The 14,472-nt window shown below is 35.0% G+C and overlaps 1 protein-coding gene across 1 annotated transcript in view; it reads right to left on the reverse strand.

The window, feature by feature from the left end:
- Positions 1-1,675: 1,675 nt before the first annotated feature.
- Positions 1,676-14,472, reverse strand: part of LOC130657936 (sacsin-like) — a 39,065-nt gene continuing 26,268 nt past the window's right edge. The window contains exons 8-9 of the mRNA XM_057460934.1: positions 3,262-14,129; positions 1,676-3,170 (exon numbers count right to left, since the gene is read on the reverse strand). Coding sequence (XP_057316917.1) covers positions 2,889-3,170; positions 3,262-14,129 — 11,150 coding nt within the window. The 3' untranslated portion in view covers positions 1,676-2,888. The remainder of the gene's footprint in view (positions 3,171-3,261; positions 14,130-14,472) is intronic.

Below are 14,472 nucleotides of genomic sequence, written 5' to 3' on the forward strand. Positions count from 1 at the left end.
AGACGTTAGCGATTTCGTTGACGACGATGTTTTTGTTGCTGTAAACCTTCAGGAATCTTCCAACGTTGGAATACCCGTAAAAGTTAAACATATCCACACTGGATTCGCTATATTATGATTTTTATGATATTTCAGGCAGTCAACTTTTTATAACTGTGTGTTCCATTTTTTTGTTTTTACATTTTTTTTGCACAAATTTATTTTTAGTCCTCAATGCTTTATTGGTGGTCACATACCGCTTCCAAGTATGTCAGTAACTTCGAAAAAAACACTTCATTCTGTATCTCCTTTACACACATTACCTACACACATTTATCTTTCTTACATATTCATGACACAAGATCTGGGTCTCTTTTTTAACCTTTTCCTATCCAGGTAATTTGGCTGTAGGTTGTGATTATAGAGGCGTGCATACAAAAATCCTTAGCTTATTAAAAGTTAAATAAAAACCGAACAAGAAACACATAGTACATCAATGTCTTCACAGCTTAAAAACATAATAAAAATAAAACAGTGTTATTTTCATGTAGCCGAGGGATGGTGTGATGGCTGGGTAAGGTATTACACGGAAGTAAAAAAGGTGTCTTTCAAGGGTCTTAAACCCCTAAAATGTCTTCGTTTTAGTTTGAACTATACTTTATTTAAAAAAGAACGTATCTACAAAAAATTTGTTTAAAAGCCCCCTACCATGCATGACCCATGACTTTGTATAGCGTTAAATTCTGTCATTAAGCATGAACTCTCCTAGGACTCTGCGCTAAATATTGACAAATACCGATATGCCATTCAAGAATGCCTTTTTTTAAAACGTTATTTAAAAGACACGGGCGTTGGAAATTGGAATCAGCAAAAAATGAATACATGCGAGAGGATCAGAACTCATTACTTTCATTCTCAAAACCATTTGGTTCTTATTAAGATACGTAATACGACTACACAAAATAACCCTTGCTGTTAAGCACAAGCCAAGACGACTCCCTTTTCTCAAAACAACGTGTTTTTGTTTTGCCGTGTCTGTCGACGGGTAAAGAAATAGGTTAATTTAGTAAAAGAAGTGAATTAGAAATAAATAAGATATCAACTGTTAGATTGCATTTTTAAGCCCGGTCAGTATATTACACTTCAAACAAACAAACAAACAAACAAACAAACAGTTACTGTCCTGGAATTACCTTCCAAGAACATCCATTGTATGGCAATCTTTGGTTTTACTGTTTTTAAGCTGAACTGAGATTACGTCATCTCATAAAATAATATGCATCATCCAACTGGAAAAACTCCATAAAAACTTCTACTGTTTCCCCAAGTACGTTAAAACTTCCCGTTACATACTCACTTATTCACTGTTTGAACTTTCTAGTAACTCAATGTTTGTGCTATATTGTTTTGTCCCTGATTTTGCATCTGGACTGTATGGAGTGTTGCACGTTCCGTAAAATAAAAAAGATTGAAGGAACAGCTGAAAAGCTACCTGTACTTAGTCCTCTGTGTCCCTTCCGCATACAGTAAGTCCTTTTATCCATTCCCTCTATGGTGTATAGCTTTCGCAAAGAATATTTCGTTTTATTGCTACATTGTACAGACACACATGTTAGCATATTATTACAACAGACTAGCGGTAACTTCCATGAAAAAATGCAATTAGGTAGAACAACAAGTGATTTTGTTTTTATGCGAAGCAACGATAGTCTTGTATATTTTTTGGTTTAGAAAAAAAAATGTTACTACTAACTAAAATTTATTCTAAAGTAAAATATATAAACCTGAATAAGTCTATGTTACTACAACTACTAACAATATTATTAAGAACAATATGAACAAACAAAAATAAAATCAGTTTAATCAATTTTAAGATATGATTCTATCACCCACTGATAACTCAAATTATAATTCAAGATTTGATTCCTAGTTGAAATATATTTATTTTCAATGCAATTTTGTGTTGTAATCTTAATGAAAAATATTTTTTTCACTAATGCAGTGACGAAGGAATCAATCATTTTATCTCGACTTATGTGATCTAGTACGATGAGAACACGGGAATAAAACAATTACATATATAGCACGAATGAATAAAAAAATGTCTTTACATGGACCTGATACAAGATTTATTATTATTATTATCTAAATTATTTAGCCAGGATAGACCTGCTGTCAAAGAGTGTCCTGCAAAGGGGGCCATAGTGCATTTAAAGCTCCAATTTTGGCTACGTAAGTCGTGCAAGAATACCAATGGTACAACTACACAACCGCCTAAGATAGCAATCCTAAATTTTCATGCTAAGCGTTAAGCAGAAAGGATGAATTCATACTTTTATAGCCTCTGGCAGAAATCAGCTGGAGTTTGACCCAAGACCTACCGCACTGGAAGCGAACTCTACCACAAAGCTACTAGGCCAATATGAAATTTCGTCTTATTTACATGGAGTTTTTTATATCGTAGTTGTGCGAACTGAGCTTTGTGTAGACGCACACTTCGGTTAATCAACACTGAAATAAGGCATTTACGGAGTCTAGATTAGAGACTAAAATGATATTGTCCTCCTGAAAAGAAACTTCATGTAAGGGTCTGCCTAATTAATGGTTTTCAAACAAAAAAACACTTATAAAATTATATAACAAAAAATTACAATAATTTTAATCACTAAAAGAAATTATCTGCAAAAGACAAGATTTTGTAAAGGACGATCGCTTATACTCTGTAGCTACATCAACTTGAGACAGCTGACGACAAAATTTCTGGTAACCCGATGTTGGTTTAAATCAAAATTTGCATGAATAAGAATTATTGTTAGAACAAAAAAAATCTACCATCTAACAGTTAGTACGGTAGCAATTAAAAATACAAATACCACGCAGCAAAAAAAAACTTTTATACTATCTTATCGTTAAAACTTTATCATCTGTTCAACTATTAGAAGTATCTGCTTCGTTATTGCCATAGCTTTTTCTGATTTCTGTTTATTGTATCGATCATGTGGAACATCAAAGTTTCTGCGAGCAGGGTACTGCATTTCTGAACTTGATCCAAGTAAGGTTTCGAGTTTAGTTGCCAACGATTTTAGTGCCTCGTCGTCCACAGTTTCAGCAATTGTAGCCAGGCTGGGCGTCTCTTCAATTTCTGTGTAATCAATGCAGTATCGTGCAGCTTTTAATGCTTTGAACGACGCCTTAAAAGACAATATTTCGTGTTATTCCATTAAAATTGGAGAAACAGAATTTGAAAATCATTTAAAATATAGAATTACCAAAAAAATTTACCTGGTACGCTTTGTAGCATATCCATTCGTATGAATTTGTGTTATCGTTTTCGGCAGATGATATATCAAATTGAGCTTGTTTGAACCATCTTGATGATTCACTAGGTTGAGGATTTCTTCTTTGAAAAGTTGGAGGCGTAAAGAAAAAATTCCCACTACGCCTACCTCTTAGCTCAGAACTTTCCAGTCCCTTGGACCTTTTTGGTTCAAATCTACCACTGCTACCAGCAGAATTACTACTGCCACCAGCAAAGCCACCATTACCACGAAAACAGTTACTTCTATAACCAGAAGACCCACCAACATCTCTACCAAAACCATCTCTTCCATTACCACTATCATTGGCACGAGAATCACCTTTAGCACTACTACCATGGTCATTATGATTGTAAAAGCCAGCTCTTCCGCTACTACGCCTATCGTTTCTTCGCTCACTTGAAAAGGCAGAGCTTCGGTAAGAACGATGAAAGTTAAAGAAGTAGTCTTCGTAAGATTTTGATTCTTTTTCAGCTCTCCGGTTCCAGCTTTGAAAAAATTGGGAATGATTGCCATTTATTTTTTCTATTTCATTCTGCAAAAATTTAAACACTTCTGTTGCCAATTCTTTGCTATTTTCTGGATGTTTATCAGGATGCCATTTCAAATACAGTCGACGAATTACTTTTTTCTTCTCCTCTTCAGACAAAGATTTGATATCATTAAGAATTTTTATGATCTCTTCACATATTTCTGCAAATGTTCTTCCTTCATCTTCATTTTGAAGCAACGGTCCATCGCAGCTTGGAGCGGCATCGCTCAAAATGAGACTTGTATCTTCTGTTGGAATTACAGTAGCCGTTGAATCAAACTTATATAAATCAGTAGTTTTTACATCGACAATGTCATTTTCATTTGCAGATATTTGTACTCCGTACACACGAAGCAGTTTATCTGCATTGCGATCAACACGTCGAATTATACCATAGATGTAAACACATCTGCCATTTTCTTCTCGTTCAACAGCTACATATTCATCTTTTTCAAAATCCAACAAATCGTACTTGAGAAGACAGTAAAGTTCTAATGGCACTAAATCTCCTGGAGTGGGAATTTGACCAGACTTCAGAAACTGTGAATCCGATTCTTGACGAAATATACCTTCGCCATCAAGTACCGACGATAAATCAGATAAAGAAGTATGCAGCAGTATTGGAACAAGCAACAGTGTTTTCTTCAGAGGATTGCTGAACAGTTCCAACAAAGCTGTGCTGATTTGGGAATACATCAGAGTGGTTTCTCTCTGCGATTCTTTAAAATAGATCTCTAACCAGTCTTTGTTCTTTTTTAGAAATAATGATTTCTCTACAATGCTATCTGGGATTAAATCATTTTTGTATGCATATTGTGTCTGGATATTGGACAAAACAATTACTTTTACTTTCTGTAGCGCGGTGAAAATTTCTTCTCCTTTTTTTTCCAACAAACCTTTATTGACATCACTATTATTAAAATCTTCATTGGCCTCATGCTTTAACAGTCTCATAAAACACGCAAGAAACTGATCTGACTGTAATCTCTCCTCAATCTTTTTACTGATGTGGTTTTTTGAGACATCCACAACATGGAGTTCAGATGTCAATCTCTCCTCAATCACTTTACTGAGAACTTTTGGTTTCAAATCTTTAGGCAGGTTTTTCAATAGATTAACATTTACATCAACGTTTTGATTCATTTCTACATCATCATACTTTGGTATTAGTATTGGTTCCGAGAAATTTTGTAATCTATTTTCGTATTTCAAATCATCCACAAAAATTGTTTTCGTTGATAGCGTTAAACACACGTCTTTACTATTAAATGAAGTAGTAGGTAAATATAGAGAAGTCGAAGTTAACGAATCATCCTTGGTTCTAACCAATACAGTACTAAGAAAAACAACAGCCTTCTTTACAACAATCAAATTATTTACATCCAGCTTTTTCGCACCAAATTCTGTCTTGACCTCTTTTAACAAGGCGCAATATTGTCTCGCATTTGGATGATATGAACAGCCAAGTAACGTGAAAGTTTCAAAATATTTACCATGTTTCACATCTATGGAATTGATGTACGGAGTTATTATACGTTCGCTTGAAAACACCGCTTTATCGATCTTGTCAATTTTAAGATCTTTATCAACAAGAATGAAACTGATTGACTTTAAAAATGAAATATTTCTTTTGTCAATGCATTCTCCAGTGCGTAAATATTCGTAAAATGATGTTAACACGTTGACAAATGTTTCTGATGTTTCTTGATCAAGTATTTTACAACTGCTGGTCTTCTTTTCCATGTCTGTTTCAGTGATGTTACGAATGTGATTTAGAATATCTTGACAGCAATCCAATCGAGCCTTTTTAACACCAAGAATGGCTGCATAGTCGACTTCGGTTTCATCAAATTGAAATGCTGGTGTAGCATAGCTTGGCAATATAGTCTTTGTGGTCCATACTAGTATAGCATCAGATTGACGCACAGACTGTTCAAAGCATATGCGGTTTAAAGTAGAATTTCTGCTCGGATGAATTTTTTCCCATTTCTTGTTCAGTTTGTCTGGAATTATAAAGGAAATGGATTTGATTTTGTTAAGAAAATGAACGTTTCTGAAACAAGGTTTAACAAAAAGCTCTCCACAAAGTAACTTTGATATCAAAAGTGATTCTTCTCTATTTATATGTTCGACATTTTTAGCGAATTGTAGAAAGAGTTCTTGAGATATGGCAGAAATCAATCCCACAATTCGCAAGAACTTAAGCCAGTCTGGTGTCTGGTATATATCATCTGGGAAGTATTTGTTACCATATACCAATTTAAATATGTCATGTTTAGGATCAAATAATTCATTGGGTGATTTCTTTTGCCCTTCGCTATTTCGAATAAATTTCAAGGATGATATTGTCCTCTCAAAATTATGTGCTTCATGTGTTAATTTTGGATGACTTTCGAAATAATCTCTAACAGCAGCCATATGCTCATAGATGGCGTCATCAGACAATGAGGATATTAGCGGAAAAACATAGTTCTGGTAAAATGAAACGAACTCACATATGACAAAACCAAGGTGCTTGTACAACTTTTCAACCTCCATGTTACGTTTTAAAATGATGCAATTACCGCCCTTTTCAAATCGTTCCAGTGTATTAAATGGCACTCCAAAAGGAAGCACACAGACTTTTACTGTTACTGATGTCATGTCACCATTCCATTGCTCAAACAGAGGCAATCTCTTTAAGTTTGATGCATAATGAGAATCTATTGATTTGTACATGGACTGTAAATAGGATAAAACAACATTACCAATTGAAGCAAGAGAGATTCCGGAATTGTGAGTCAATGTTAATGCATCTATGACATCTGTGGACTTGTTAACTGACCCGAATAAGTCAGTTGGTAAGCGAGTCATTTTTGTATATATTGTGGCAGGCTGAAAGACATTTTTAAGAACTGTAATTACATGTCTACCAATATGTGCCGAATAATTGGCCGAATTCAAAACACCTTTTCGTTTGTTTATTGGTATCAGATAGCTCTTTCTATCTATTTCGGCAAGTATTAATGACCAATTTTCAACTTTCTTTAACACAAGGTCGAAATCTGCATTTTGTGAAGCCAGAGATATCAAAAATCTCCACACTAACGACAGCCAGTATTCTGTAACAGGCTTGGAAATCTCAATTGGAGTTTGAGAGTTGCAGTAGGTATCTTTATGCAAGAAACCGTGTAATAATAGAACAAATTCGTCAATATTAAATTCCTTGAAGCACGTAATTTTCATCCAACTTAACTTTGCATCAAGCACTGTTTGGTTTACTTCCTGATGAGTAAATCCATGTTCTTCTTTTTTAAAGATTTTATTATGATTGGTGAAATACTTTGGATGTTGATGCGAAAATGAAACAAGATCTTCGTTTGCTAAAAGACAAAGAGGTAAGCCTTCAAGAACATCCGCTTCATTTATACCTTTAGTATCCAAAAGGCAGTAACTTAAGACAGTTATAACATTTTTAGCACTCTTAAAAGCTGTCTGCTTTACATTCCTATTTGTCTCCCAATTTGGTAATATGTCTTTCTCTAGCTCAATCAATTTACCTCTGATAATAGCTGGACTTCCTTCAGTCAATTGTGCATTGCATCGATCAAAATTATCTGCTATTACTTTGGGAAGAATGTCTGCTCTTATATGAATTTGTTGAAGAATCTGAAGTATTGATGGTCTATAAAATGTTCTCTCTGAACCACATTCAGAATAATTTAGTTGATCTGGATTAGTGAAGACTAAAAAATCGTCTCTTGGCTTGCAAAATAATAAATCCCCGTCTGCAATTTTAAACACGATCAATAATGGAACATTATGTTCGTAAATATGTTTGTAAAATCTCATATTGAGAATATTCCAATAGTCAGTGTTGTTTTTATCATCAACATAATGAGGGAACAGATCGTAAAATCTCTCTATTTTGTGGTTAATAACTTCAATGTCATGGAAGCCTTTCGAACATACAGATAATTCATTAGCTTTTGTGCGCAGGTACGTTAAATAACTAGGTAAAACACAATGAAGAAGTATAGCATTATTCCACTTTCGTTCCAATGTTGGACTTTCATTGCTCCAAAGATTTCTTCTGGTTTCATAATCCAAAATAAAATGACCGTTAATAAGAACATTTAAACCGGAACTTATTGGAATTGGAAGAGTACAAAACACGTTGTGAAAATTAGTTTCGGTTGTCCCAGTCGTCTTTTTTTTAACATTTTCACACCTTTCACATTCTGTCTCACTTGAAATAGATGCAATGGCTCCTTTTGGAATCAAACATAATTCGTTGGTTTCGATCATCTTGATAATAGACGTGTCAAGCTTTCTCATGTTGTCAAATCCACATTGTTCAATAACATCAAAGTGATAAACAAAAGTTCCATCTTTCGACTTGTGTTGTACACAAACCTTATATGGTAATGATATTGTGAATTCCGTCACCCATCTTACATTTCCCAGTTGCCTAGCCAATGTTTTTTGACAACTAATAAAATATTTACGCTTTTTTTCAGTAACTCCATATACCCATGCATTAAAGTTTTCTTCTGTGACCTCTCCCTGGTTTGTTATATACTTGAAAGATAATGATTTTATATTTCTGAGGAAAATCAACATGGCTGGTGCATGCTTTTTTAGATTAGATAACATTTCCTGTACTTCTTTCTGGTTAGTTTCTTTATTTGAAATCTTTGAGGTTTTCGCCATTACCTTATTTCTAAGTGGAAATCTAAATAAGGTTTTCCCTTCGGAATCGTGTTCATCTATTAAGTATGCTGATTTTACATCAGTGTACTTTTCTTCAAGTTCTTGTCTACCATTTTTAAGCAATATTCCCGGTTCTATTTCTGTTGCTCCTTCAACATATCTCAAGTTAGGATCAAATATAACTAACGCGTCACTATGGTCGTCTTCTATAGCTGTCAAGAATGATGGACAATCCGTGATGCCGTAAACAGCATTGAATCCAACGCCATACTTTCCAGTTTTTAACGGTTCTTTACATTTGCTTCCTTGTCCTAAAGCTTGGATAGCAGACAAGTCTTGTTGAGTGAACACGCCGTTATTTGAAACGAGCAACGCAGGACCTTGCATCTCTTTCCACTTGTCTGAAAATATTTTCTCTGTACCATGATTTCTCATGTCAAGAGTCAGGTTTACTTCTGTCGCCCCAGCATCGTCTGCATTCTGCAAAATTTCTTTCAAAACATCCTCAGTGTCTGAATAACCCTTCAGCAAAATCTTGATACGAGTTGTTAAGTCCACATGTTGTCCGAATGGAATACCAACAGAATTTCGCTGAAAGTAGACCGATCGAGAAGGTTTGATACCAACTCTCTTGCAACAAGAATCTGAAATTTCTTCGTGTGAGTAGTGGACATTATTTTCGTAGGGAATCCAATATGCATCTTTAAAACACATATCTCCAACAAGCCGTAATACACCAGTTCTGTCTGGTAGATATATTTTAGCACCTTTTCCACATTTCCCATTGCAAAGATACGGTACAATTTTATACAAAATTTGTTTCAATAATTCATTAGGTAAGCTGCGATCTTGAAATTTGAATTTAAGATTAAGCAATAAATCAATGTACTCTCTTTCACTACATTCAACCATCACACCAAGCTTGCGCATTAAATCTGGAAAATACTTCATTAGGTTGTTTGGTAACTTGTACGAGTAACCTGTAATCTCGTGCTCAATCTTAAAATATGCTTGTCTTGGAAAAATAGGTTCATGATCTTTAGAATATATCAACTTTAACAAGGTTAGCTCACCAAATGGTATATTCTTTAACGTGTCAAGGTAACGATACATTTCATCAAGTATTCTGCATGCGTCAACACCTTTGCTTCTATCTGTTTCATAAGCAGATATCAATTGGATTATTTGTTCCTTTACAACTTCATATCTTGGTATATTGCGGATGTTTAGATTGTGTAGCAAGTCATCGTATTCTTTATCACATATTAATGATGAACAGCACGCAAGGTTGACGTATTTTGATGTAAATAATTGATTTGGTGCACCAAACGCGTAGTCGTCATTCAACCATTTCGAAAATATTGAAGTTGTTTCTTTCTGTTTTAATGGCACGAATGAAGTGTTTTTCATCGCTTCGAGCATCTCAGGAGATGGTGGTATTTTACGAAGACTATCGGAAATAAATGAAATTAACTTTCTACTTCTTTCAACAGCATAAATAATACCTTTTGAAACACCGCTATATTCGATAACTTTTGCTCTATCAGCTATCTTTTCCCATGACAGGGAATTACTGGCCATCCCCAAACATTGCAGATATGATGCATGACTTCCAAATTCATTCTGCGGAAAAACGTCTTCATCTACATCATAAAGTACTGCAGCCTTGCTTCTCTCCTGAATTAATTCGCAAGGTAGACGCATTCTTCCATTCGGCTTGGTGGGCACACATTTTTTTGTGCATAAAAAATCTTTTATAAGACCTGTATCCTGCTTTCTTCCAAGACAGTAAAGAACTATTTTATTTCTAAGTGATTGATCTAAACTAGGATTATCAATATGCTCGAAAAACACTCTGAAGAAATCGTCTTGTGATACAGTATGATCATGTACGTTTTTTCTGTAACCTAAACTAATTAATAGTGATAGAAATGTTGATGGCAATTGTGCGCAGACATTTTTTCTCCCTGTCAAATTGTAATACCAGTTCAAACAAGATACGGTGTCAATGGACAAGGGAGAACCAAAATTTGATGATACAAGTTTTATGTGTTCCCATTTTACCCATCCATTCGTCACCGGAAATATAGCCTCTTTCGTGTTTAATATTTGATAAATTAAAGATTTCAGCGTCTCGAGTACTGCGCTTCTGCATCCAGATAACGCTGAAACAGTAGGAAACAGCTTTAACCATTCTTTTAGTTCAATGTTGGGAAACATACTTCTGATTTTCAATAATAAATTAAAGTAAGCTTGTCCAACATCATAGCCCAGGAGGTCATTCCAATCAGTAGCAGCGCCATGTCGTTTTTGATAATTTGTACTTTTTGATAATTGCTTACGATCGTTAGATACCTCAAAAGCTCCATTTATGTGAACTGGTAACTGACTTATCTCTGGTAGAGGTAAGAAACAGTAAATGAATCTTTGTTCCAAATCAGTTACTACCTTAGCAGTTTTATTATCTTCCACATAATACTCACATGCTACTCCTCCACAGGGATTAAATCCTTTGTTTTTGCTAGCATGACGGAAAGACTTTCTTCCACCAATACAGGAACTGGATATCCATTTTCTTTCTACAATCTTCTTCCCTTTCGTTACTGTGATTACCATGACATCGGTCAATCCGTAATGTGGAATGTCATAAGAGAATGCAGGATTCATTTGCTTCAAAATGGAATCAGCATATTTCATTACACTTTTTGAATTCGGTGTGGTATCTTGTCTTTGCACCTGAAAAAGCAATTTCATTTCACTTGGATTCGCGACTGCTTTATCTAATTGATAAACTTTCACAGATCTAACATTCTCTGTGAAAAGGAGTAAGTGATCTAAATATTCTTTAAATTTGTCAAACAACAAATTCATCTCTCCATTGGTATATTCCATATTTTTTATTTTACTTGTTTGTGCTTGTTCATATTTTCGCAACGGTAATCGAAATAAGGTGGCATTGTAGTGTTTAACATCATTATTTTCGAAATCAGAATGTACTCCAAAAATACCATGAAATACTTTAAATTGATCTTGAAAATGTGCTAAATCTTTCTTAGTCGAGGAAAGGCAAACTCTTAATCCAGGGGAGCTGGTGTTCTTTATTGCCCTACCAAGAAAGTTAGTATGAGGGTCAAATACAACCATCGAGTCTCCACTGAGAAAACTAGGCACATCTGTAAGATGGTATACAGCATTAAATCCCAATCCAAATTTACCAATTTTGCTGTTATCATATTCTTTTGTACCAGCGTTTAATTTGGTTATGTTTTTAAAATCTGCTTCCTTAAAAACAGCGTTGTTATAAACCCATAATGCGGGACCCTGCCATACTTTCATGTTCCTGTCAAATAATTTACTTCTTAAGTCTTCATTTTCCCTTTGATCATACAGAAAACAGACTTCACTTGCGCCAGCATCATCAGCATTTTGAATGAGTTCTTTGGGTATAGCCATGCCATCTTCGTAATCCTTTAACAACTTGTTAAGTCTCAGTGTTAGATCTTCATGTTGACCCCATGATTCAAACATGGAACTATCTTCAGCAGACAAAACCTTACTCGTTAAATCAGGTATGCCGAGTTTGTCTGCCACAGACTCTTCAATGTTGGGATGTAAGACGTTATACGACAGCATAGAGTTAAAAGAGATGCTGCCATCAAAATCGTGGTAAAAGCATTCTTCCAAGGGACTTAGCTTCAATACTTTAGAATTTACTGGAACATTTATTTTCTTTTTCTGTTCATCACTCAGCGAATCCAATTGGTCTGCCAGATCATAAACAAGTCTAACAGCAAGATCTAAATCCTTAGAAGCATCCTTGTTTTCTTCTTCACGCTTCTCCTTCATTCTAGTTAAAACATCAATGTAAATGCTTTCTTCGTCCATACTAGAATTTTCGCAGGTGGCAAGAATTTTTTTAAATGAACAAGGGAAATCGTTTGGCAGATAATGATAATATGGGCTTACACCAACTCTTGTTTCCTTCAACAAGATATCTTCCCTGTTTACAAATCGTTTACCTTGCCATATCTTTATTTTGTTACGCACTAAACAATTTACCACTTCTCGATAATCGCATTGCCCTAAATACCGATAAATAAGATAGGCAAGATTTTTGTAAAGCCCTTTTTCATCAGAATTGTAGCTATTAACCAGGACTTCTAAATGATTGATGATGGTTAAAACTTGTGGTATTACTGTTACGTTTTCTAAATAAGGTGATATTGATGATTGTGCAACATATAATTGAGAACCAATTAGATGTAAAAACTCCTGCCCAACAATGCTGTTAGGTGGTTTTACACACAGTTTTGTTCCTGATTCATTTGATCCCAACCAGTTCAAACCTAATGGATAACTCCTAGGTTTCTTTGTCTTTATAGGAATCCAATTAACAGCATTGCAGGAAGAGATGTCGATTCTATTGTTCCTGCTAATCCTAAGTATTTGCAATACTTTTTTTATTACATCATCTTCACTGCAACTTTCCAAATTTTGAATATTGCAAATATTATTGACGATATCCTGTGATGACACTTGATCGAGACGTGTCTTTAAACCTAGACTTTTTAAAGCATTGTTGTTGTACTTAGCATCTGGAAACTTGTTCTTCTGTCCCCAAAACAGTTCTTGAAACTGTTGAGTTCTTTCAAAGAGTTTGCATGGTTTAATCCTTGCACCATCACTCAGAACGTACAAATGTTGTTTAAGGTTATTTACAAACGAAGAGGACATTTTACGCGAGGATATTTGTTGCACACAAAAGTTGAAAAGCTCATCCTTTTGAGCAACATTTAGCCTATTTATATTTTGCAACACACAGTTGACAATGTGTTCAAAATTCCAGGTGGTAAGGGAATTCTTTAACTTTTCATATAGCTGGTGTGATAAACTTTCCTGTGCAATCAGATTTCCAAACGCAGCACTCCAAACAGTTGGTACACAACTGCTATCCACTAAAACACAATTACCAATTGGAACATAAGAGGAACTTCCATAAGGTTTCAGTAATTTTAGCTGGTATATTACACGCGGTAGACTTCTTCCACAAGCACCGATGGCCTCCATCAGTCTTGTTTTCTGGTCCTCTGATGATACTTCCACAGAATTTATAACTTTTTGTCCATAACCTGAGTTGTACAAATTCTCAATACTTGTAATAACTCCATTGGCGTCTGGCAGTAAAATCTTCCCCGCATTACACAGGTCACGTATGATGCCACTATCAATAAAATTTTCAGCAACAAACAGAATTCCGCAGTTTTGCAGAAACAGTTTAGTTGATGGGTCCACTGTTTGGCCCGTGTTATACAGAATGCATCCGCCCATATGGTTACTACTCATAACTAATGGTGCAGTACTCAATTTACACAAGTACCTTTGATTACCTTCCACTACAGGTACTAACGGCACACCATCCAATAACCCGAAAGAAATATTATTTCTTTGTCTGTGCGCCAATAAGCTCGCCGGCCAGTCCTTAGTGGGATAATTAGATCTATCGGGCCAGCATACTTTGTCATTCTTGCTCAACCATTCTTGAGGTAGATTATCTTTAACAGCACGAATACTTGTAGTAACATCATCCATTAAGATCAAGTTGAATTTACCTAAACATTTATTGGCATGGGTAACATGGATAAGAACAACATTTAGGGTGTTTACACACCCATCTCCAAGTCCAGTTCTTTTACATAAGCACAAGAATATATTGAAAATGCTAATCTCGATAAAATAAAAGCAATGTCGCAAACAAAAAGTATGTGCGTTTTCACGTATATTGGGATCCGAACAAGTTGAGCAACAAAAGTCAAGGACAACGGTGTACATTGAAATTAATAGTAATAGCAGGCTAAATTAATTCTCACAATATCAGAACCGCGTTAGTTCATACCAATGCTTGAAAAATCTGATTATCAAAATTCAGAAATGATAATTATCATTTTTTTATGA

The sequence above is a fragment of the Hydractinia symbiolongicarpus genome, chromosome 9, assembly GCF_029227915.1.
Source record: "Hydractinia symbiolongicarpus strain clone_291-10 chromosome 9, HSymV2.1, whole genome shotgun sequence".
In the NCBI taxonomy this organism is placed as follows: domain Eukaryota; kingdom Metazoa; phylum Cnidaria; class Hydrozoa; order Anthoathecata; family Hydractiniidae; genus Hydractinia; species Hydractinia symbiolongicarpus.